The sequence below is a fragment of the Peromyscus eremicus genome, chromosome 6, assembly GCF_949786415.1.
Source record: "Peromyscus eremicus chromosome 6, PerEre_H2_v1, whole genome shotgun sequence".
Lineage (NCBI taxonomy): Eukaryota > Metazoa > Chordata > Mammalia > Rodentia > Cricetidae > Peromyscus > Peromyscus eremicus.
In genome coordinates this window covers 104233646-104259982 of record NC_081421.1, presented here as the reverse complement: position 1 = coordinate 104259982, position 26337 = coordinate 104233646, and the positions used below count along the sequence as shown (strand labels likewise).

The 26337-nt window shown below is 38.9% G+C and overlaps 1 protein-coding gene across 1 annotated transcript in view; it reads left to right on the top strand.

The window, feature by feature from the left end:
* Arhgef38 (Rho guanine nucleotide exchange factor 38) overlaps nt 1–23277 on the top strand; it is a 117404-nt gene extending 94127 nt beyond the window's left edge. The window contains 8 exon segments of the mRNA XM_059266280.1: nt 1452–1470; nt 1473–1555; nt 2904–3020; nt 7254–7565; nt 8850–8993; nt 10028–10226; nt 10342–10601; nt 20091–23277. Of these exon segments, the coding sequence (XP_059122263.1) occupies nt 1452–1470; nt 1473–1555; nt 2904–3020; nt 7254–7565; nt 8850–8993; nt 10028–10226; nt 10342–10601; nt 20091–20276 (1320 nt within the window). The 3' untranslated portion in view covers nt 20277–23277.
* Nucleotides 23278–26337: the final 3060 nt, after the last annotated feature.

Sequence of the window (26337 nt, the reverse complement as noted above, 5' to 3'; positions counted from 1 at the left end):
AAGAGGAGCACAATTATTACCAAGTACAGAAATGAACTACATATACTCTGTTCCACGTAACATTCATGTGCCTGTTCACAACAGCTTCACCACCACAGGACTGGTTCTGGTAGATATTTTGGTTGCAATAAAGTTCACCATCAATAGGAATGTGTATATCTCTAAAAATTACTAAAAGTGTATAAAACAACAATGCATCCATGGAATTCTAATAGATATTACATATAAGATGGTAAACACAACTGAACACATGTGACAACCAACCATCTTAGCTCTGCAAATGTGCTCCAGCAGAAGAACTGAGATTACACACCGTTTTTCATGTTTGAGGGGATATTACCATCTTCCTTTAATGACAGGCCTAAGAATGTTTTCTAAATCAGCCCTGTGAGATAAACTAGAATGATTTCTATGAGCAAAACAATAGACAGTGTAATTTGAGAACACAATATACGCTACTAAAAACCACAGGGGTGGGGGTTCTGGGAGATGGCTCCATGGTTAAGAGCACTTGCTGCTCTTGAAGGGATCCCAAATTCTGTTCCCATCACCCACACTGGATGACTCACAACTTCCTGTAACTTCAGCTTCAGGGATTCCAGCTTCAGAGGGCATCTGACACCTCTGTGCTCTGTGGGCACCCGAACACATGTGTAGATAGTGCCCCCCCCCCATACATATAATAAAGAAAGAAATCTTTTTTAAAAACTATAGAGGGAGTTAGGGACATGGCTCCATGGGTAAGAGCACTTGTGCAGACATGCGGTCATGGTTTTGAATCCCCAGCACCCTTGTAAAAAGCCGTGTATGGCTACCTGCTCCTGTAAGTGAAGCACTGTGAGGTGGCGACAGTAAGATCACTGGAGCTTGCCATCTGCCAGCTCCAGGTTCAGGGAGAGATTCTGTCTCAAAGGAGAAAGGCAAAGGGTGACAGAGCAGGACACCTGATGTCCTCCTCTGAAGGCATGGGTATGTGACCTGTCCCTAACACATGGGCACACACACAAGAGAGAGAGAGAGAGAGAGAGAGAGAGAGAGAGAGAGAGAGAGAGAGAGAGAGACATAGACAGAGAGACAGAGAAACAGACAGAGACAGAGAGGGAAATAGACAGAGACAGACAGACAGAGACAGAAAAAGATGCAGGGAAAAGTTTCACAGTCCTATGTCTGCTGTGACATGGGTGAGATGGTACAAAATAGACAGCAAATCCAACTTCATGATGTGACTTGTAACACGGGCTGGATTAGTATGTGTTATGTGCAGATACAGAAAATTCTGTTATGAAAGTCAGCATATCACAGAGTATTTTCATACAGCAAAGGATTTTTTTGTCGTGTGCTAAGGTCAATGTGGTCTGTACCATCTTTAATTTTTTATTGACTTTATAGCATTTTAAAAAATACTAGATGTGTTTGAGTCATGAAACTGAGTAATTTCTCATGTGTTTTAGGTCAAAGACAACACCTTTAACAGGAAGAAAAGCTTTTTAGATCACTAGAAAAGACTCTGAGGTTTTGTGTGAAGAACATTTCATCCTGCCTTCAGCACATAGAGGTGGGTGAGAGCCGAATGCTTCTGCAAGAGTACCCCAATCCCCACGGGGGTCATGAGGAAACGGGACTCGTTGTTTGCATGGTGATACTAAACTGTATCAAACTTGGGAGGCTGCAAAGTTCTGGTAAGGCAAGCCATATAAAGGCTTGGTCTGTGCCCGCTTCCTGCCCTCTCCAAATCACTGTATGTTTGGACTTTTGCTCAGATGCATATAACATGGACCCCATCCTGTCTTCTTTATAATAAAGATGAGTTTGTAAGCACTAGATTGTATGTGAGGCAGACACTGTTTGTCTGATTTTACTAGTATAATTTTTTTGTAGTTCCTAAAAGAAAGATAAAAATCCCATACAAAGGAAAATAAATTGAACAACACAAACTATGGTAAGAAAATACTGTTGTGCATCAAAGACACCCCACAAATTTCTAGCTTCTTCTGAGGTTGTCCTGACCTACTTGAGCATCTCTGCTTTTAAAAGTCTGAGGTGGAATGCTGCACAATTACACTCACTGGAAAGGCTGGCCAAGGGTTTCTTGTAATGGACCTTACAGAGGACACAGTGTCCTTGAAAACAACTTGACAACAGCTATGACTTGAAGGATAGGAAGTTAGCGGTTACATGTAAGTCAGTTAAGAAGCAGACCCTTCCTTCCCCCAGAAGGTTCTCTCCTGGATATCTGCTTTTGGAGGTAAGTGCTTGCACAGTTAGATAAAATACCCTACCAGCAGAGCCGTAACATGACCAACACTGCTTTGGAGACAAGATTCCATATTCTGGAGGGATGAGCACCATCCATCCTTACAGTCTGACCCAGAGTGTGTTTCACAATCAGGTTAGCAAATCTGTGTGAAACAAGCCCCCCCCCCCCCCCCCAACACAGTTGCAGTGGGACACAGCAGTGGGATATGGCAGGTCTTGCTCTAGGAGTGAGCGCCTCTGAGGAGTATTCACTGGTATTTTCACTGAATCCACAAAAGATGTGGGCACCTTTTTTCCTAAAAGATAACATTAAATATACCAAGAAAAGCAGCTGATTAGATCAGAGGGGAGTGTTTTTTCAAATAAGGACTCTGAGGAATCCAAGGCGAAGGAATGGCTGAGGGAACTTAAGATGGCCTCCTTCCTGCTCACAGAGAGCCGGAAGCTGTCAGAAATGACGTGGGGGCGGGGGAAGGAAACAGACTGCTGCAGGCAGTCCCACGGTGTAGAGCATCCATGGTATTTTTATAGTTCGTTTTCTATCTCTCAGGGAAATTTAGTATTGTGATGATGAAGTTCACACTGGGGAGATGTTCATTGTCCTGAACGCATTCAGAACTTGCCCTTTTTATAACTCTGTGTTTCAGCAGGCCATGCCCTTCACTCTGCAGAGCGTAGCAGAGCTCCGTGAGATTTCCTACAAGGATGGAGAGTTGAACTGTGGTGAACCCCATAGCCATGCTTTAAATCCCTGTCAAGACTTTGTAAGTTACACACACAGATAAATACAAATTAAACAGCAGATTTTAAAAGCTCCTTTTACCCCTCCCCCCCCACTATATAACTATATAACTATATATAACTGCACATATCCTGTAGTTAGGTATAAAATATGCCTAAATCAAATTCTAATGTCAAAATTAGGCTTTTTGAGACAGGAGTTTTTAAATAATTAACTATGTTTAGAGTGAGTTAGTAAGGATTGTACTATAATGGTAATTTAATATAACCTCATACTCCGTTTCTAGTTTCTAGGGTAGTTAGTGTCTGATGAAACAGATACTTAAACAATATTCATTTTAAATCAGTGTATGAGATATTAAGAATATATTAATTTGTAAAGCTGTGAATTTTTGTTGTTTTTTGTTTTGTTTTGTTTCCTTTTGTTTGTTTTTGAGATAGGGTTTCTCTGTGTAACAACCCTGGCTGTCCTGGAACTCACTCTGTAGACCAGGCTGACCTTGAGCTCACAGAGATCTGCCATTCTCTGCCTCCTGAGTGCTGAGATTAAAGATGTGCACCACCACCTAGCAAGCTGTGAATTTCTTAAAAGGGTCCATGGAAATGCCTTGAGTCCTTACTGCAGGAGAACAGAGTCTCTGTGTCTGTGATGTTCAGCACAATGTGCACTGGACAGCAAAGCCTTCCCATGGAGAAAAGACATACTTAGCTGTCTGATTTTCTTCCTGCCCATGGTAGATTCTTTTCTTCCTTTCTAGTTCTGGGAACTGAACTTAGAAACTCACGCATGCTAGGTAAGCACTCTGCCAGTGTGCTATTACCACCGCGCCGCCCCCCCCCCCCCCCAGCACACACACAGACTGTTGTTTTGTTTTGTTGTTTGTTTTTCTGAGACTAGGTAGCAGTCCTAGCTGTCCTGGAACTCACTTTGTAGACCAGGCTGACATCGAACTCACTGAGATCTACCTGCCTCGGCCTCCTGAGTGCTGAAATTAAAGGCGTTGTGCCACCAATGCCCAGCCAGACTATTTATTTTTAAGAGTTCTTTAAAATATATTTTGGGAAGCATTAAAACATTCTTGACTAATAAAATGTTTGGGTGGTAAGCTTTTCTATTAATTTTAGTTTAGTGTCTTATGTTATTATTTCACAGCAGTATTTAATATATTTTGGAGAAAGCAAAATAGGCTATATTTCTGTGTTGGCTATGTTGTTGTTAGGGCCAGGTTGTCTTCTCCAACTTGTGTTGGATGATTCTAGCAGTCCTGACCCATGAGGCTCAAAATCTCAGCAACCTCCACCTCAAAATAATATTAAACCAATGAGCTCCCAAATGTTTCCAAACCTTAAGAAGTGACAGCCCACATTTCCCTGCAAAACAACTCTGAATAAGCTGTTTGGGGCATTATAAAATGGAAAGTTGGGATTACGTTCTTTTGATAAATAAGATCTGTACTTGCTATGCAGACCAGGCTGACCTTGAACTCAACAGAACACAGCCTTCTTCTGTTGCCCAAGTACTGGCATTAAAGGTGAGTGCCAAAATTCTCAAGGACATACCCAGAAGTCTGTCTCCTGGGCAACTCTAAATTCCGTCAAGTTGACAATCCAAATTTACCATTACCATGCATTAAAAATTAAAAAATTAATGTAATATTTTAAAGGGTCTGGTGGGTGCCTCAATGGGTAAAGATGCTTGCTATCAAGCCTGATGCCTGGTTTGATCCTAAAGGATCCACATGGTGGAAAGAAAGAACCAACTCCTACAAGTTCCATTCTGACCCCAACGTGTACTCTATGACAAGAATGCCCTCTGACAGGAACACAAAATAAGTAAAAAATTAAAATGTAAGAAGATTAAATATCACGATATCCAAAATAAAGTGATAGATTCATGTTGTTTGTTTGTGCCTTTTGGGGGGCCCAACACCCAGCTCCCAAATAAATCACACACGGAGGCCTATTCTTAATTATAAATGCCCTACCTTAGCTTGGCTTGTTTCTTGCCAGCTTTTCTTAACTTAAATTATCCTTTCTACCTTTTGCCTCTGCGCTTCTCCTGTTCTCTTACTTTTGTAAATTGTACTCTTACTCTGTGGCTGGCTGTGTAGCTGGGTGACTGACCCACGGAGTCCTCCTCCTTCTCTAGCTACTTCTTTTCTCCTCCCACATTTCTCCTTATATATATTCTCTCTGCCTGCCAGCCCCACCTATCCTTTCTCCTGCTCGCTATTGGCCACTCTGTTCTTTATTAGATCATCAGGTGTTTTAGACAGACACAATAGCACAGTTTCACAGAGTTAAACAAATGCAACATAAATGAAAGTAACACACCTTAAAATAATATTCCCCAACAGATTTGCTACTCAGGAATAGACAGGTGGGACAGGTGGGTGCATAGGTAGATCAATAGACAAAAGTTTTTACACTTATGGGGCTTAACTGGACAACATGATTATGTCTTGTGGGTTTTTTTCCCAGGGTTCAATTATAGGTAGGACATTTTAGAAAAGCCATTAAGAATTTGCTAAATTTAAATTCACTAAGTTGATAAATATTTATCAAAATGGTCTGAACGCATGCTCCATAGCTTCTCCCTTAGCCAGCATGCTCCATAGTTTGACAGAAAGAAGGAAGAAACTGTCCTGTCTACATTAATAACATAATATTAGATTATATGATTATGTTGATTATTATTAAATATTATATTAACATTATTAATATTAATATTAGATTTGCCAAGTTAAAAGAATCACCAGAAAGCATGATATAAAAGTGGCATTTTATTGGGTAACATACTGAACTCTTTAAAACTGAAATATTAACTCAAAAATTTACCCCAAGGCAGAGAAGTTATTTCTATACAGCCATAAATGATACTTTTCTACAAATATTGTGTAGCACAAAATTCTAAAATACAGCCTGCTTATCTGTTCCAACTACTGTCCCTTGGCAAATAAAGTTCATATCTATGGGGCACTGGACATACATTACAATTATAGTATAATCTTCAAATTAGTAACCTGTGGCTCCCAGGCAAGTAATAAACACAGTGACTTATCCCAGATACAGTAAATACATTTGTTGCCTAGTCCGGGGGCTCATTAAATGGTGGGCTGGTATCTATTGATTATTCCATAAACTGCAAATCAAATCTAATTTGTGTTGGCTATAGCCGGTGCCACTAACATATGAGATTCCCTCTTTTAAATTTCCAATGAGTTCAGACAAAGTTAGCAGGAACCATTTACATTAATTAATACAGGCTGTTGCTCAGATTTCTTGGAATATCTTTGAGGTTACAAATAATAAAACTACTTCCAGATTCCTATAACATGTGTGATAAGGTGCGAGGCAGGGCAGTCATCAGACCCAGGATAAAGGTGCATTTCAGCACACAAGGGAAAGACACAAGAAGAGAAGACATTAAATCTAGGATTCTTGAGTACCGACGTGGGGTTGGGCACTAATGCAAAGTTTTTCTTTAATGTTTCAGAGCTGAAAATGTAGTAGTTTCAGATACCCTCGATCCTTTTGGTGTATTTAAATGTTTAGGTCTGGTCATTTCTGTCACAGGCTTAAGATATACATTTAAAGAACCAATGCTTGCATGGGGAATACAATTCCACCCAAAAACAAACCTCAAGGTTAAAAAACAGATTTGAAACCAATGCGGGGGAGGAGGCTAATAATAGAGTCTCGCCTTAGAAAGCTTGTGCACATTTTGCTGATGGCAAGAGGGGAAGGTGGTGAGTTGGTCAATCATGCCACACACTGACATCCCTCACCACAACCTTGATGCCGTATAATAGCTCAGCTTGGCTCTGGGGTTAGAAGGGAGCAAGAGGGAGGGTTCTGAAGGAGGCATCCACAGCACAGCTGTAGACCGAAGAATTATGATCAGGGTGAGCAGGCTTTCTCTTCTCGCTCATCTTCAGGTTCAATATCGTTGCTTTAAGCCTGAATAAACAAGCTTAGGCAGCCCCCCCCCCCAAATGTGAGATCCTCTTCTTAAATGACTGGGTGTTGTCCTGTTCCCTTTGAGCTTCAGAAGAGAGGAGGTAGGCCTACTGAGAACAGCATTGGTCATGGAGTGAGCCATCCTTCCCTCAGTAATGGGACTCTCTCTCCCTCCCCCTCCCTCCCTCCCTCCCTCCCTCCCTCCCTCCCTCCCTCCCTCCCTCCCTCCCTCCCTCTCTCTCTCTCTCTCTCTCTCTCTCTCTCTCTCTCTCTCTCTCTCTCTCTCTCTCTCGCAGGTAGCTCGCTCTCAGAGACTCATCCTGACCCCACTGTCAGCCTTGCTGTCCTTATTCCCAGGGCCTCAGAAGCTCATCCAAAAACGCTATGACAAACTACTGGACTATAATAGCTCCCTGCCTCGGTCAGCAGCCGACGAATCAGACTTGGCCAAACGGGAATATGAGGCCCTAAATGCCCAGCTTGTGGAAGAGCTCCAGGCATTCAACCAGGCTGCTAGGAAGATCCTGCTGAACTGCCTGTGCAGTTTTATCACCCTCCTCCGGGACTTGATGCTGGCAGCTCTGCAGGCTTATTCCACAGTCAGGCCGGTGAGCACAGCGCTACTCCTTGGCCACCTCAACCTCAGTCTTCATTCAGAATGTGCATGCGTGGCCCTTGTGTGGTGTGGTTTAAGCATAAAGTCAGTCAGATATCCTTCTGCATTTTGAATCACATGGTTTTAAAGACTGTATCTGCCTGTATGTTGCAGTGTCCTGCCATGATGATAATGGACTAAACCTCTGAACTGTAAGCCTGCCCCAATTAAATGTTTTCCTTTATAAGAGTTGCCATAATCGTGGTGTCTCTTCACAGCAGTAGAAACTCTAACTAAAACAAAAGCTAGCCATCAAAAAGAGTTTCCTGGTCAGTTTAAGATTTTTGTGTGTGTGTGTGTTCTGCAACAGAAGTACATGTCTTCAGTAATACAGCCTTAATATCTGCCTATGGAGGGCACCAAAGAACAAGGACAATAGCCTGTATTGTTTTAGGTGCTTCTGGGGTCTCTCAGCCCAAAACCTGAAAGGGAGAAATCCATGCTCAGCACTGACATTTTTATTTAGTGATTCTTGTCTTCTGGGAGCAGCATCATTCACTGATGTGGGAGATACTTTTGTTTAAACTCATTTTTAACAAATTATATTTTGATAAGGTTTCTTCATATATCCTTAGTTTTGGTTGATCTACCCCTTACCCTCCGCCACCGCCTACCTAACCTTTCCTGTTTAAACCTTTAGCTTCCAACATTCTCCCCCTGGTGTCTAAATCACATATGTTCTATGTCCTTCTTTTTTTTTTTTTTAACTTGGATTGCAAGAGCATAGGCCACACATAGCTTCTTCCATTAGTTTAAGCCTTCTTTCTCTGCCCCAGACACCCCTTCTCTTCTTTCCTTTCACATATATTCTACCATTCCCCTCCTTATATGCCCCCCCCAACAACTGTCCATTTCTGGTTTCCAGCTTTCGTACATGTTAAACATGTAGGACAAACACACAGACACTCCCAACCACGCTTCTTGTTATAAGCTCATTCATTACCTGCCCGCTCCCACTGTCCCACCTGGGGTACTGCTAATACCACAGCTTCAGCACTTCACTCCTGAGTCTTTCTTGCCCCTTTCCTGTTTTGTTCTCCTATGGAGTCTTGAAACATAAGAAAGAAAAGTATCCCTACCATTTTGTGTGGCTTCAGAAATATCAGATTGCCCATCTTTTCAGAAGCTCTCAAGTTTCCCTGTGGCACTGTCTTACATTCCCTGCCATCCCAGCCCTGGCAGAGTCAGTGCCCAGTGTGATAGGTTGTCTGAAAACACCACACTGTTTTTCCCACAGGTGCCACTGCCAGTCTTGAGCATCTCTGAGATTCAAAATCGAGTGCTGGAAGAGGTTCAAAACTTGAATTTTGTAAAGGACAACAGTGCCACCTTTATTGAGAGGAAGCTTAGCTTTGAAAAGAAGAAGCCTGCTCAGGTTCCGGTGAGTTTAGCATTATCTGTGACAGTGAAAACATCATCTCTTTGCCTGGCAGCGCATTGCTTCCCATACTAATCAAATCATCCAAATAACGTGTCATTCGCTTGTTATGTTACATTTTATCATCTGTTTCTACTTTTTATATTATAAACTCCAGAAGGGTGTGATGTTTGTTTCTGTTTCATTCATGATAATTCCCTCACATACCAAAACTTGTGCTTGACACACGGTGGATACTCAGACTTTCTTGATTAGGAATTTTAAAGAGATAAATCACACGGTGCAGCCCCTCATTTTCAATCTATTTCATTTCCAGCCTCCAGAGATACAGCAGTTTTTTTCAAAGTCATTTAGTGCCAGAGTTTGGAAAGTGTCTCTTTGTGACTCCTGCCCCCGTTTACCAAGAAAAAGATGCACATAGGCAATTTACTGAATTAAAATTATAATGTACTTACTGTGCAAGCAAATAAATACAAAATAGTGAAATGTTACTAACAGTCAGGAGTTGTTAGAACCTCTGCCTTCTTTAAACATTTTTAAAAATTACTGAGTTATTTACTTTTCTTATATTTGTATGTTTGCCGGTGGGCATCTTTTTCTTGGTAAACGGGGCAGGAGTCACAAATGCACACACACACACACACACACACACACACACACACACACACACACACATTTGGAGGTCAGAGGATAACTTATGGGAACTGGTTCTCTCCTTCAACTATGTGGGTTCTGGTGATTGGATCCAGGTCATCAGACCGGTGCTTTTATGCTCTGAGCCATCTTTCCAGCCCCAGAGCCTCTGCCTTCTTAGCCCCGGTTGAATTTTCTTTCTTTTCTACAACACTGCCCTCATGTGCTTACTCGAGATTTTTTAACTGAAAATCTCAGCTGAATAGTGAGAGTCTGACCTTGCAATACATCCAGATTGATATAAAACTTGTATAGAGAAATAATTCTCTAGAGGAAAATCTTTATAAACTCAGTGAGGGTTTCACTGTGTGTCCACCTGAACCAGGACGTCTTCCTTTTCCCAGCCGGAAGAGCCGCATCAAACTGACGATCACCGCTCCAAACTTCTGTCCACATACGGAGCAGAGGAACTCTACCGAGCTAAGCGCAAGTGCAACGCCACCCAAGAGCATGACATCAATCTTCTAGAAGGAGAGTTGGTAGCCGTCCTGGAACAGAAAGATCCCCTGGGGAGTACAAGCAGGTGGTTTGTTGACACAGGATGTAAGTTTCTTTTCCCACAGAACTATTACTGCTCTTCAGGTTGAGATTTTCCCAGGGGTCTCTACGTGTTTGGGGAAGGTCTACACCTAACTCTGGTGCTTTCTTTTTCTACCAGTTGTAAAAGGCTACGTGTATTCCTCCTTCCTAAAGCGCTACAACCCAGCGAAAGAGCAGAAGGCAGATGCTGAGAACAGATTCTGTGACGACGATTTCGAGAACATCAGCCTCTTTGTGTCTTGTCGGCCAGCTTGCGACAGTGTCACGAGCACTCCTGAAGGCAGCATAAGCGACAGCAGCTCATCTCTTAGTGGCACTTGTGGGAAGTTTGAAACAAATGGTGCTGATGTTGATCATTTTCAAGAGGTAGATGAACAGGTAAGACTTTAAACCTTGAGGCAAAACTTACTTGGCCACTCAAATGAAAGAATCTCTAACTGCTCACGTTGAGCTGAAATACTTACCGGGAAACTGCCAGTTTTGACATCGAAAATACCTAGGCCTATTAGCACATACCATCTGTGGACTGTTGAGCAAAGAATTTAATTATCTAAACCCATTTCCTCAAAACAAAAACAAAAGCTCCCTACACTGCAGAGTTGGTGTTTTGACTAGAGATAATATGCGTGCTGGACTCCAGACACGGAATAGAGATTCAACAAACCATAGCAGTCACTACTTCACTGCTAAGTATTCAGGGTAGTCAGGAATTTGTTTTTAATGCTCCACCATTGGAGAAAGGCAGCTGAGCTGTGGTCATCAACATCAGGTAGGAACTTGTCTTTGAATTCTCTAGAACAGTGGTGGTTCTCAATCTGTGGGCTGCAACGGAAACTATCAGAAAACACAGACACTTTACATTACAATTCACAAGATTAGCAAAATTACAGTTTTGAAGTTGTATTGAAAATAATTTTATGGCTGGGGGTCACCACAACATAAGGAACTGTATTAAAGTGTCGTAGCATCAGGAAGGTTGAGAAGCACTGCTCTACAAGCAACATCTTCATTGAACTGAGTAGGACTTGGACATTTCATCTCTTATTAATACCATTTTCTTTACATGAACAGTTGGTAACTTACCTTTCTCTCATTGTGCCAATGCAAAGACTACTGGCATAGCACCTTCACAAATTGGTAAGCTAATTAGAATGTAAGGTTCATTTTTGCTACCTCATAAAGTTTCAGAATATTCAATTATTAATCTCCAAGTAGTGACCAACTAATTTTCTGCCTTTTTAACTTAGTCATTTCCATTAGCCTAAATTTCTTTTCCATTGGGGTAGTGCATTTTATTTTCAGGAAGTGAAAAATGGAGCAATACCCATAAATTAAATGTAAGGTCTTTATTCTTTTCCCTTAGTGATACTCCTCAAAGAAATCATCCCGTGTGTGTCTTTCAGATATATTTTATGCATACATAAAAATATATACACAAATAAAACATATCTTATGTGTTACTTTTTATATAGTTAAACACAACTCTACCTGTATAATGAATTTATTCCTTTAAACAATTCTGTGAAGTATCTTTGAAAAATTTTGGTTTTGAGTCAGAATCTCATGAGACACCCCAGTCTGTCTTTTTACTTCAGTCTCCTGAGTGGTAGAATTATGAACATATGCTGTCATACCCATTTTCTAGAATAAGTCATACATAACTACTAACCCAGTTTAAGATATTTAAGATGTCTTGTTTTTAAAAAATGTAAAACAATAATTCCAGGAACATCCTTCATCTCTTTCTGTATGCTTTTAGAAATACATTTGTAAGGATATTAATAAAAATATGGTCAAAGGGTATATAGAAAATCTTTACAGGGATTGACATGCTGCCCTTCAGAAATAGCATTATTTAGCTCTTATTTACATGCCATAGAATTCACTTAATTTCAATGTAAAATCCAGGGACTTTTAGTTATAATTACAGAGTTGTACAAACCAATTTTAGAACATTTCTTTCATGCCCAAACTCCATTGGATTCATTTACACTCCCTGCTTTTTCCCAGCTTTTGGAAATTACTGACCTATTTTCCATCTCTATAATCCATCTTTTCTGTGTGTCTCACATGGATGAAACAGAATATGGTGCTTTATACCTGGCTTTTTTCCTTTCAGCATGTGTTTGATATTCATTGCTCATATATATATATATGACCTTTTTTACTGCCTAATAATATTCTTAAGTAGATATGGAATTTTGTTTAACTATTCATTGTCTATTTAACTATTTGGCAATGTCTATTTTGATGCTATTGTGACTAATGTTGCTATGGACATTAATGTATGAGTCTGTGTAGATTTCACTTCTCTTAAACAGACATCCAGAAATGGATTTGTATCCTGGCATGGTAAAATTATGTTTTACTCTTAGAGGAAATGCCAAATCATTTTTCAGAGTGCCCATTCACATTTTACATTTTATCAGGAATGGATGAAGATTGTTGGCTCTTCCTTGGCGATGCTAGTTTATATTATAACCCTCATAGTGAGCTTAAAGTGTTGTCTCTTGATGGTGTTGGATTTCATCTAAAGACTGATGCTACTGAGTGTCTTCTCCTGTGCTTCTTTACCATTCTGTCTTCTATTCAGATATTGGCCTACTTTTTTTTTAACCTTAAAATTCTTTTATTGTCTTTACCACATCCATCTCATTGCTACAAACCTAAATCCTTCTTATGTCTTATGAGAGAGAGTTCTTTGTAAATTCTCAGTGTGACTTCTTTATCAGATATGTTATCTGCAAATCTTTCTTCCCAGGCATGATGGACTCCTAATTTGCCTGACATTCACAGCATGTTCTCATTACTCTTCCAGCTTGTAGTTTCAAAGCACAAGTTCTTTGTCATTTGCTAACCCTCTCAGCTTACTTACAGCTTCTGAAAGGCATGTTATAACGTTAGCTCATTTTTTTTTTTCAATTCGGTGAAATCTTTAGACCTGACTGAATATTCTCATAGACTTTTCTGCTTACCTCAATAGCCTAGACAGAATCTGAGACCCAAGTTTGGCATGGCGCCTCTGGTGGTTTGGATGGAGAATGGCTCACACAGGTTCATATGTTTGAATGCTTGGTCCCAAGCTAGTAAAACTGAGAAGGATTGGCCTGGTTGGAGGAAGTGCATTGCTGGGGTGGGCTTTGAGATTCAAAGGCCCACACAATACCCAGGGTCAGATTCCTTTCCCTCCCTCCCTCTCTCCCTCCTTCCCTCCCTCTTTCTCTCTCCCTCTTTCTCTGCCTTCTGCACGAGGATCAGGATGGAAAGCTCTCAGGTACTGTTTCTTCACCAGGCCTGTCTGCTTCCCTTTTTTGAGTGCTTTGGTCATGGTGTCTACTCACAGCAGTAGAATAGTAAATAAGACAGCATCATAAAGCTAGAAGGATACTGATTCTAATTCTAGCCTAACTTTGCAAGGACTTTGGGCTTAACTATTCCTTCAGCTGGACTAGCAACAGTGTAAAGTTGGCTCCCACTAGCTGCTACAGCAAAACAGTCTTCCTCAAGTGATCCTATCAGTACAGAACAGGTAAATTGGATGTTAAATGTTTTCTTTAATGGGGGGGCAGGGAGGAAATTTTCTCTTTCTCAAAATAGAAAATATATCGGAGATTCTTATCTAAAAATCCTATTTATTCTGTTTCCTCTGAGTTTGGAAACCAATTTAACATAGATAACCAGCAATGGATAAATATTAGCATTATTACTAATAAAATTGTATTGGAAAGCCCATCTTGGATCAGTGGTCACACAGGATCTCTGATAACTTCATTCAGATTTAGATGATTTCATTCAAATTAAAGGTCTCCCATTTTGAGCACAGATTATGCCCCAGTTCAGTTACTGCAAAGAGAGGTGATCCCTGTGGGGAACTCCAGAAAAAGAAAGAGAAAGAGAAGAGGCAGGAAGGAGCAATTCCTTTCATGCTTTAGCTCTGACAGAAGAGGCATATGGGCTGGTGGTTTTCAGACCCCTCCTGCAGCTGCTCTTCGTCGCTGGAAGTAAGGAGAAAGGGTTGTACTTTCATGTTTGCCTCAGGCTGGCCTTTCCACTCTATCAGCTCTCAGGCTTCTTGTGAAAACTGAGCCCCTGATATTTATGGGTGACATAGAGAGTGATACAGCATAGAGGTCCAAATAAGTGACCGAAAGTGGCAGTAAATTGGATCTTTGTCAAATCTTATATCTGATAGACCCAATAGCAATTTTCTGCATGGCTATTTAAACTTAGGGAAAAAAAATCAGGAAGTCAGCTGTAACCTACACTGCTTGTGTATGTGTATGTGTGTGTGTGTGTGTGTGTGTGTGTGTGTGTGTGTGTGTGTGGAGGGGGGGTTGCTTGGTGCCACTATTTCTTGCTCTGCTCATTCCTACAGTGGCAGCACTTTCTGTTATTCTCCAGACTTCAGAAGCATATACTACAGGAGTTCTAGGCTATACTGGAGTCTTCTTGATGATTCAAGTGAACCCTGACAAGGGCAGGTGGATGAGAAGGCTTGGCTTCTACCTGACTTTCAAGGGCATCTCTGAGGCTTTGAGAAACACTAAGTTACAGACAGCTGAAGACTAGTTTATGTAATGAGTCTTGTTCTGTTCCACCAGCCAGCTTGTAAATAATGACATAGAGACTTTTTATTAATTATAAAGCTTGGCCTATAGCATAGGGTTGTTCCTAACTAGCTCTTCTAACTTAAATTAACCCATTTATATTAATCTATGTTCTATCACATGGCATTACCTCTCTTCCATCTTGTACCTCCTGTTTCTTCTCTGTGTCTCTGCTTTTCTTCTTTCCAGAGTCCTGTCTTCCTGCCTAGCTATTGACCATTCAACTCTTTATTAAACCAATCACAGTGAATACATCTTCACACAGTGTACAAATATTCCACAACAAGTTTATTGCAGTATCTGCTCTGTGACTTCCATATTTGATCTTTACCCTGGACTTCAAGGGCCTATGGGGTCTGTGAATGGCTTTGGAGGACATCTTAGTTACTTTTCTATTGCTGTGATAAGATACCATGGAAAAAGAAAGAGTTTATTTACAGCTTACTGGAGTCCCTGTTCATCCTAACTGGGGATGGCATGGGCTTTTACAACACACCTCCTCCAACAAAACCATACCTCTTAGTCCTTCCCGAAGAGTTCCACTAACTAGAGACCTAGTATTCAAACATATGAGCCTATGTAGGCCGTTTTCATTCACATTACCACAGAGGGTTTCCTCAATGAAAATGTGCTTCTTTGCATGTGCTCTTTTCTATGGAGGTACAATTAAAAGCACATTTTTAGACAAGTTTGTTATTTTTCAAACTTGTGACCTGGTCTTTGTCTTTACATTTTATAACTACTTATGATAGTGATGTTTAATATGCCATTGTTTTGAAAGTTCATCAACAACTTGACAGGCTGATCCTAAGTTATTTAAGTACTCCTGCTGTGGGATGGTCTGTATGTCAAATGTGTTGCTCTTTTAGATCAATAAATAAAAAACTGATTGGCCAGTAGCCAGGCAGGAAGTATAGGTGGGACTAACAGAGAGGAGAATTGAGAGAACAGGAAGGCGGAGGGAGACACTGCCAGCCATCGCCATGACAAGCAGCATGTGAAGATGCCAGTAAGCCATGAGCCATGTGGCAAGGTATAGATTTATAGAAATGGATTAATTTAAGATATAAGAACAGTTAGCAAGAAGCCTGCCATGGCCATACAGTTTGTAAGCAATATAAGTCTCTGTGTTTACTTGGTTGGGTCTGAGCGGCTGTGGGACTGGCAAGTGACAGAGAATTGTCCTGACTGTGGGCCAGGCAAGAAACTCTAGCTACATACTCCATTAGAATGAAGATTAAGAGAATGTTTGAAATAGAAAAATGTTTTACAATATTCTGAAAGGCAAATAGGTTGTAAAAATACAATTCATTTTTATTACCATTTGAGGAAAAGAGGGAGGGCAGGATGGAGAGAGAAAAGGAATAAAGATATTTATAGCACTAAAGGGCCTTTTTGTTTACTTTTGAAACTTTTTTTTTCATAAAACTACTTGTTTACACTGAAGATAACCCTACCTCCCATGATCCCTGTCACCTACCTTTGTTGTCTCAGTTATAACCATGTCGGGAGCTCCTCAGGAGGCACCTGTGGTGTGCTTTGGTTTCTTAACCATCCTTTTGTGATAACAGCTGCAAACTCACCCAAATCCTATATGACTACTAATGCCTACAAAGGGAGAATGACTTAGTGAAACTCACCCCTAGGCTCTCCGGTGTGCTTTAGTCTCTGAGAAGCACTCTTTCCTTAACCCTCATGTTTAAATCCATATTAAAACATTTTTATTAAACCCCAGCTTACTTCATAAAAACCTACTTGTTAATAAAAATATATAATCATTGAATGAAGAAAATAAAAGCTTGTTTCTAGAGGGTGAGAGAAAGGAATAGTATTTTTCATGCAGTGTAATTATTTTGGCTTTGGAACTAATAGAGTAAATGGTGGTTTTAAAGCTTTTTAGTTTTGGAAATGAAAATTAAAATGTTATGAATTTTATTGTTCATAGTTGGAGAATTGGAATAAAAATCAATAAAATGAAATTGCACAATGCAGTGAAGTTAAGAAATAAAAATGAAATGTAAAAATATATAGACTAAGAGACTGCTGAGGTGGTAATGGTGCCACAGGGAACCGTATGATGCTTACGGGTAATAATCTGGGTGTGAGTCATGATCTAGGTGATTTTAAATCAAATGCTGTGGAGAGCTGGTCTGTGGTATCATATATAAAGTGAAATGCAGCCTTACAAGGAGCAAAGGAGCAATCAGTAAAACATTTTAATAAATAACAAGGAAAAAAGAAATACATGATTATAGTTCATATTAATAACATTTTAATGAATGTTTCTGGACAAAAACATATACACATTTAAAGTTAGACAAATGCAGACTGAGATTTGAAAATAAGAAATCATTCAGCTCTTAAATTCATGACAAACCGAAAACCTCTAATTTTTCATCTAACAACAAAGGAAACAAAAAGAGTTAGAAGACCAGAGACACTACTCTCTCTTTCAAAGCAGACTTAGTCCCATTTTCAGTATGTAAAGTATGCCTTTATTTAGCATGTTATATAAGAACTAGAAACTGCCAATTTGAAACAAATTTGGGCTATGATAATATAAAAGTGTTATATAATTTTAAATTTTGAATGTATGATTTCATGATAATTTATATTTGTTTAAACTATATATTTTAAGCCAGGCATGATGGCACACACTTTTAATTCCAACACTCTACAGGCAGAGGCAAACAGATCTCTATGAATTCAAGGTGAGCCTGGTCTACATAGTGAATTCCAGGCAAGCCAATGACTGCATGGTGAGACTTTGTCTCAAAAAACAAACAAAAAAAAAGCCACAACAAAAAATACATATAATAATAATAAATATATCTAATCATATTTTATTTTCCCTTTGGGGAAATTTGTGCCAAAGTGAAAGACTACATAGGTGTTGAGGGATGGGACAGTAGCTAATCTATCCTGAAAAATCCATGCCTGCACTGGGAAAGCATATTTATTATTGATTCAAATTTCAAAGATGACCACGCTGCTGATTCCAGCTCTTATAGATTATTCTGGGACTATAATTTAGCACATCACACTCCTGGAAGCTTTTGCAAACCAAATTAACCACACTAATCTTGTGGACCTATTCAATATTGTCACTTTCAGAACTGTAGAAGAGTACTCCAGATGAGAGACTACGGAGCCTTTCTCCAAGAATACACTGTATCTCTTTCTTAGAACAAGGGTTTGATTCCTAAAACCCTAAAAGAAACAGACTAAGCATAGGATTGGGAGTTAGAAGACATGGGTGCTAGCAGCCCTGGGGAGCCTTGTCATTAAGCATGTTTCCAAGTAGTCTTAACTGAGAGGGTTGTTGAGGATACAGCCCATGTGACATAAACTGTCACAGGCTCTGTAAAAGGTATTTATCACTCCTGAAATTTCATTAAGAATTTATAGCTCCTCCGTTCTGTTTTCTTCTTTACTTCCAAATGAAGTAATCCATTTCCAGCAATCTATCTTCATGCATGCACCACAATCTCCTATATGATATCCAAACCTTTTAGGCCAAGTAAACTTTTGAACACTACTGTGCAGCATGGCATACATGGCCAGTTGAGAGGTGTACCTTGCACCATTCAAATTGCCATTAACAAAATACCATATACTGGATGGCCTGCCTACAATAAAATCCTCACTGTTGTAGATACCCAAAGTCTGAGATCAAGGCACTGTTTTTGGTGTCTGATGAAGTCAACCTTGTAGGTGGATAGCACCTTTTGGCTAGATTCTCACTTAGAAGGGATGATAGTTTTGCCCTGCTTTTATAAAAATTAATCCTATCCATGAAGGCTCTGTCTTTAAGACCTACTCACTTCTTCCTAAGTTTTACCTCATTATTGCCGTAGAATTGCAGGGGAAACCTTCTGACCCTAGCAATACAGCTCCTTCCCTTGAATAAGGCCTCAGGCTCCTTGTTAAGGTACCAGTCAATGGAATCAGAGTTTTATTGAAGTAAGTGATGGTTTAAGATTCACGTAACAACAGGCCCTTTCACGACACTGTTTCATCTCCTTTCCAGCTCAGTGACATCAACTCATTTCTCACAGAGCCTTCATCCATTAGTCCTCAATTTTCCATCCTTTTTTTCCTATCACTTTTCTATGCATCCACCTTTGTGGATGTGACATATTAGCCTCCTTTATTACCTTGTCCCTTATGAAAGATCACTTCCTTCAAAATGCACTGTACTGTTCATGTGTAGCTTGTTATTGGTGATGGTGACTCGTGGTTCTGTTGTTTTATCTTATCAGTATTCATTACTGCTTTAGCTGAGTTGTAAGGTTCCTGATATAATTTTTTGCAAAGTTTGATTAAATGAATGTACAAATGTTATTGGATAATTGCTTAATTTTCTATCATAAGGAAACCTTTTTATCAGCAGTCTTTTGATTTTACTGGAAGATGACTTAAACACTGACTTGAGGTCTTCCAAATTATCTAGTAATTGTGAAGGATTTTTCAGAGAAATTACTTAGTAATTCTAGGCACACATTATTCATCTAATTTTATACATGTGTGTCTGTGTGTTGGTATGTGTATGTGTGAGTACAGTTGCCCTCCAAGTCTAAAGAGAGCACTAGATACCCTGGACCTGGAGTTCTGGAAACTGGTCGTGAAACTCCCAAGTGGGTGCTGGTATCTAGATTGGGTCCTTTGCAAAAGTTCATGTGCTCTTAACCACTGAGCCATCTTCCAGCTGTCACTTTACAATTTTAAAATATTTAACATTAATATTTTCTATATTGTTATTCTCATAAAAAGCTATTCTAATGACTACAGATTTACTTACTATGAGGGTCTGTAATTTATTTTCTCTAACTCTTCAACACATTTCTACATCCCTCCCACTTTTCACTCTACATACAGAAATGTCATTCTACAGAAATTGTCTTTCCATGTTCTACAGAAATTGTCTGTCCATGTTTCCATCTATGGAAGAGATTCTTTAGAGAATGATTCAAAGAATTAACAATGAAAAGCATTTTGTAGAAATTGCCTAATTGCCATCAAATGCACAACCTAAACTCCTCCCAGTAGAAAAAGAGTGTCTACTTCCACTCTTATCTACCACAGGTTTGGTAGGTCATGGCCTAGCAGACCCATCAGAAGAGCTGGACTGGGTGACTGTCAAAAGCTAGGAGCACCTTAGCATCGCTTCTCAAATGGTAGAAACTTGTTCAATTTCTCCAAAGTTTTAGGTTCTTGTTCCAATAACGTCTTTTTTTTTTTTTTCTTTTTTCTTGTCTAGATTTTCTATGCAGTCCATGCTTTCCAAGCACGGAGTGCCCATGAACTCAGCCTTCAGGAGTACCAGAGAGTCCATATACTTAGATTTTGTGATCTAAGTGGGAATAAAGAGTGGTGGTTAGCTGAAGCACAAGGGCAGAAAGGGTATGTGCCAGCTAACTACCTCGGGAAGATGACATACGCTTAAGAAAATCAGCATAAAACAACAATCATTTCCTGGCAAGTTGCTTACTGACTACCTCATAAAACAGACACTGAAACTTCAAACCGGAAACTGACAGTGTATCATGTTTTAAGGAAAACTTTGCTTCCTAATAGGGCGGTTTTACTGATGTATAAAGACTAGTTGTTGATAGAGATATTACCATCAGAAACAGCAGAGCAGACAGCCTAGGCTCCAGCTACGTATTTAAAGGTAGAGATCTTTTGAAAAGATATATTTTTGTTTATCATCACCAAAGAGTAGATCTAAGGTTTTTCACTTTATTGTAATATTTTTACTGTACTGTCTTAAACATATTTTTATTTGCACATACACGTTTACATACGCATACAATATATATTCTGCAGTTTATACATGATGAGTATAATACAGATTATACATATAAACACAGAATAAACTACTTACATATAAAATAATTAACAGCCAGTTAGATGGGGCTCCATTTTTAATACTTTTTTAATCAAAAGGGAAACATAATATATTGATAATATCAAAACTTACTAGAAGTGTGCTACATGATAGACATTGCCTTAAATGATTTACATATAATAATTCAGTGCAATATAAAAAGCAAACATTGCTAGCAAGTGATGGAGGCTGGTCAAACATGGGCAGCATGGTTCCAAGGTCCCGAGGTGTTCCTAGTGACTACACCATACACTCCTTAAGTGCAAAACAGTGACATAAGTAATGGACCTGGAGGAAATCATTTTTCTCTCAGATCCACATTTCAATATTTAACAGCTTTTCAAAGTTAAGAGCTTTCAAAGACTTCTATACAAGCCTGGGAGAGAAAAATGAAGTGTCCAGATTTATTATTTGTACTTTTATTGTTGTGATTAAGCATGTTCGAAAGTATAATTGTTTTAAATATGTCATACATGATTACTGATGAAGTTTTAACGAGGAAACATTTTCAGATCACTCACTGATTTGGAGATGCATGAGGAGTGTGCCTTCTACTTCAGAGCCAAGACGTAAATACTTTAGTGGACAGTTTGTGCTCAGACAAGGCACTGAGGACTGTATTAGCCATAATACCATGCTCAGGGCATTGCGCTTTAATTTGGGTACTGCTCAGAGACTGTCCTCCAAAATTTCAGTCATATTCATTCAGTCAAGACACATAATTGGGTTAAAATAGATAACTGGGACAGACACAGGGTTGAGAGGAGTGAGGGGGAGTGCTCAGAAGTAGAGGGGGAAAACAAAAATAGTTGGATGTAACAACTCTATAGAGAAAATTTTATGAAGAGCAAAATGTCTGGCATGTGTTTACTTGGTCAGCATTACTGAATACCTGCCTTTATCAGGAACTCTGGTAAATTTGAGGGTCTCAGCACATTTCAAATCCATGCAGTGCCTGGCCATGCAAAGTTTACAGTCTAATGAGGGCAGCCCTATGTAGAGGACTAAAACCATGATGACCACTAGCTGTAAACAAAGCATGTTTAGGATCATGTAACAGTGAGACTTCAAATTTTGTTTGATTTTAGTAGTTACTCATAACTAAGGCAGATTTTAATTGCCCATAAAAATCCTAGTGACACATTTTAAGATTTCTCACTTTGAAAGACTGGATCCATTTGATGTACATATATATGTTACATTTATTACTCAGCAATATCTATAACAAAATAAAGAGTTCTACTTCTTCTAGTGTAGCTGACTGAATATCATACCCTCTTCCCTTATATGAATAAAGTTTATAGGACTACTAAATTCATTAAAATAGCTTTATAAAAATTTCCTGACATTGCTTTTGCATAAAATGTTTTCTTTTTTAAGTAAGATAACAAAAGATTTTCTAAAAGATAATAGAGATTTCAATTTTTTCTTTTAATTGCTCTTTGAGTTCAATTTTAAAACATAAATTTATTTGCCTAAAGTTAAACAAAAAGAGATCAAGAGTTGCTACGTAAGGGTATCATAAAAATGTCCAAAGAGGCATAATTTACATAGTGCAGCACGTACCTGCACACCTGTATGCAACACTGAGCTTCAGTGTTCTACACAAAAATGAAGAATTGTATAAATAGTACACATGTGCCTTTCTGGCTGAAATAGATGATTAGATGGAGGAGCTTTGTGTACTGGTGTGTGCCCAGGACTGACACTTCCTGTCTGCCTTTTGAAAACTCTACACCAGGACAATCAATACTTCACTTAGCTCCAGAGAAAGAACCAGTATGAAGCCAGTGACTGCGGCTTTCCTATCATGACGAGCACATTTCTATAAATGAGCTCTGAAAAATTACAAGTATCTTCATTTTCTACTTCTTTTACTTAACATCAAATAAACTGTAATTTTAAAATTAGACATTATTTCACTAGGCCTCAGGAATATACATTTCCAAGATAGTTTATAGGGTGTTTATATTTAAATAGTTTAAAAAGTTAAACCATTAGTTACATCAATGTAATTACAACTACACAAGCTAATGCAGTTGGTTATATTTCTTTTAAAATTACTATTGTACAGAATAGGATCCTCTGAAGTGGGCAATTATTTTTGCCAAGATGAAGAGGAAGCTTTTATAGCTAATTTTCTTTTTAAAATAAAAAAATATGCATCTTGTATATATTTTATTTTGAAACGCACATGTTCAAAACTACTAGTACATGTAATAAAGTGTAGAGAGTATAACATATACAACTAGTAATATAAAATTATCATTGGTGTGGAGTCATGAAAAAGTCACAAAGCTACTATTGGAACATTCTTTATACTTCAGAAAAATATCCTGAGTTTGAAGGATGGGTAGAGGCAAAGAGAGATAGAGACACAGTAATAAAGCAATGGGTGGCAGATGTTAACATTTCCAAATCATGCCAAAATATAATTCGGATTTTGAGAAATTGCTTTTTAAATGCCTGATGCTATTTGGGATGAACATAGTTTGGGTGATTTAAAAAAATGAGTGTTTCACACTGAATTGTGGAATTAAAAACTCTTGGATTTTCTCATTTGCCTCTTGGATTTTTTTCTACCACATTAACCTCACACAGCTGTATGAATAAAAGGAGAAAATCTTAAGACATAAAAGCCCTGTAAGTCATTTGTAGTAACTATAGCTTCCTAATATACCCACTGCATTGATAACTAGTGACTTCACATTCAGCATTCAGACCTCACAAGCTTATACAGAACTCAGACTGAACAAGCTTATACATTTACATTATGGTCATGAGGATGCAATTATAGATCGCTGACTAGATGGACACTGGACTTGAAATTCTGTAGGAATAGATCCTATTCAAAGGCTGCAACTCCTAAAAGTCTCATTTTGTAGTTGCTGCCCTCTCTATATACACAGAGATGTAAAAACTCATCACTAAATGATATGTGATCTACAAAACTACTCCAGTACAAACTTTTCCTCAGGGCTACTGGATTTCAAGCTGAGATGTCTTTAGGCAGCTACTGTTAAAAGCAGGTACGTTAGAACATTTTGAAAAATATCTCAACACTTTAGAAAAGACTGGAATTGAGATACTCTTGGTCAGAAATCCTGGGAATATATTCTTACTAAATAAGTTTTGTTTTGCTTACACCTCCTCTAAGGCATCTGAATATATCCATCACATTTCTAATTTCTTATGATTTTTATAATAAATTTTGTTAAAAGTGATGTTTCCTGTGAAATCTGTGGTCATAACAATTTATAATTTGTAACTAATAAAACTACCACCATACCTTTGTTAAGAATTGGAATCATCTAACTTTTAAATACAGATATGCTTTAATTTATAGTGGATTTACATCCTGATACACTCATCATGGGCTTAAAATATCCTGACCTACTTGACCATTAGAGTCCAAGTTGGCACTACATGGAGATTATCAGTTGCTTGCTGGCATGGGCCCATGAATTACTGCAAACTACAATCTGCTGCCCCTGCCCAGAAATGGAAGAGTATTATACAGTGTATGACTAGCCCAGGAAGATAATGTGAAATGCAGATTCTACTAAATGTGTATCACGTTTACACTACTGAAAAAAACAATTAAAGAATTATAAACCAGGGGTCTTTTGTATTAGGTGTCTTCCATTTTTATCTCATTTGAACTATGTCTTATAAAGTAGGAAACTTGGGTGGTTCGGGTGCTGGTGGCGCACACCTTTAATCCCAGCACTTAAGAGGCAGAGGCAGGTGGATCTCTGTGAGTTTGAGGCCAGCCTGGTCTACAGAGTGAGATCCAGGACAGCTACACAGAGAAACCCTGTCTCAAAAAACAAACAACAACAACAAAATTAGCATAAAGTAGAAAACTAACAAAAAAGGGTTGAAGTTATTCAATCTTAAGACTATTCTTCTTCCAGTGCCATTTCTTTTTTTTTTAAGTCACTAAATTCTATGGTTAACCTCATAAAGTATAATATGAAAAACAGAAAGAGGATACTGACCAAAATGCAGTTTGATTTGTCAACCCTGAAAGCTTACAAGAACATTTGCTGTTGTGGTTTGAATGTGCACTGTCTCCATCAGCTCAATGCCATCTGGTGGTGCTGTTTGGAAAGTTGTGGGATCTATAGGAGGTTGAGACTTACATGTTACTGGGGGAGGATTTTGAGGTTTTGTAGCCTCACTCTGCTTCCTGTTCGTGTTTTCTGTCTGCTGAGACAACCTGATCGACTGGCCTCATGCTTCTGCGCCATGCCTTCAGCATCATGATGGATTCTAGCCCTTGGAGACTGTGACCCCAGATAAACCCTTTCTCCTTTAAGTTGCTTCTGTCAGATACTTTATTGTGGAGACCCACAGAGGTTTCCTAATGAGATCTGAGCTTGCTTTACCCAGCAGGGCTGCACAGGGGAATGATTGGATCACAGTTGTGGTTACCAGGGGTTTGGAAAGGTCTGCACTGGCTGTTGCATATGCTTTGATCTGCCCCTTGGCATTGTTATAAAAAGCCCTTTGGAAGAGACAGAAGGAGCCGGTGGATTTTGATCCTGGTCCTCCCAAAGCTATCCTGTGTCTGTCTCCTCTCTGCTATCTTTCTATCTATATTTCTTATTCCTCTCTCCTCCTCATAGGAACCCTTTAAAAGGTGGGAGCTGGCCTCCCACAGATGGCGCCCTGAACGTGGGACTCCCACACTTTATCACAACAGAAAACTAAGATGCCTACTCATCTGTCCACTCATTCACTGAGCCAACAGATAGAGAGCTGCAGATTTCAGTGCTATTAAGAAAAAAACATGATTTCTCCCCCTCACATAACCTGGGTGCAGGAAATACTTGTTTTGTTAAACATAATCAGATAAAAACATACTATTGCTACTTTCATAACTGCTTCTTGCAGCATATTTTGTGATGAGAAAAAAAATAGTCCTAAGAGTTATTTGAGATAAATTCTATTATCAAATATATCTTAAAAATACCAAAATGATTTCAGCCCCTTAGTTTACACACACACACACACACACACACACACACACACACACACACACACACACACACACACAAATATTACCTATACAAAGAATCATATTCACTGAAAGTCCTAAACTCATTAAAATTTTAAAGAAATGCCACAAAAATCAAACAATTGCTTCTCTGAACTCCAGCACACTTTCTGTGATGGAGTAAAAATCTCTTCAAATGCTAATGTGCAAACTGTACTAAGCATTATTTCTCTAATGTCCTCAAGGTAGTGAGTCACACTGACTGCAGCAGCTGTCAACAGAAGCTTGTGTCACCTCGTTCTGTTAAGTCAACACTGCATTTGAACTATAAACAGCAAACTTGTTTTAACTCTTTATAAAGAGGATTTGGAGTTTATACCAAAACAGTGTTTATCAACAGAAAGGTGTTTCTCAAAACAAAAACATTTACAGGCAGATTTTTAAGCATGTAAATAGATATTTATTCCATCTCTAAATAATGGGTTTGTTTCAGTATTGGATTCTAACTTATGAATAAATTAATGCCAATATTTAACAGACTAGTTTAAAATCTTTCCATAGAAAAAGACCAAGCTTAAAAAGTTTTATCTTTACAGAGACTATTAATTTATTTTA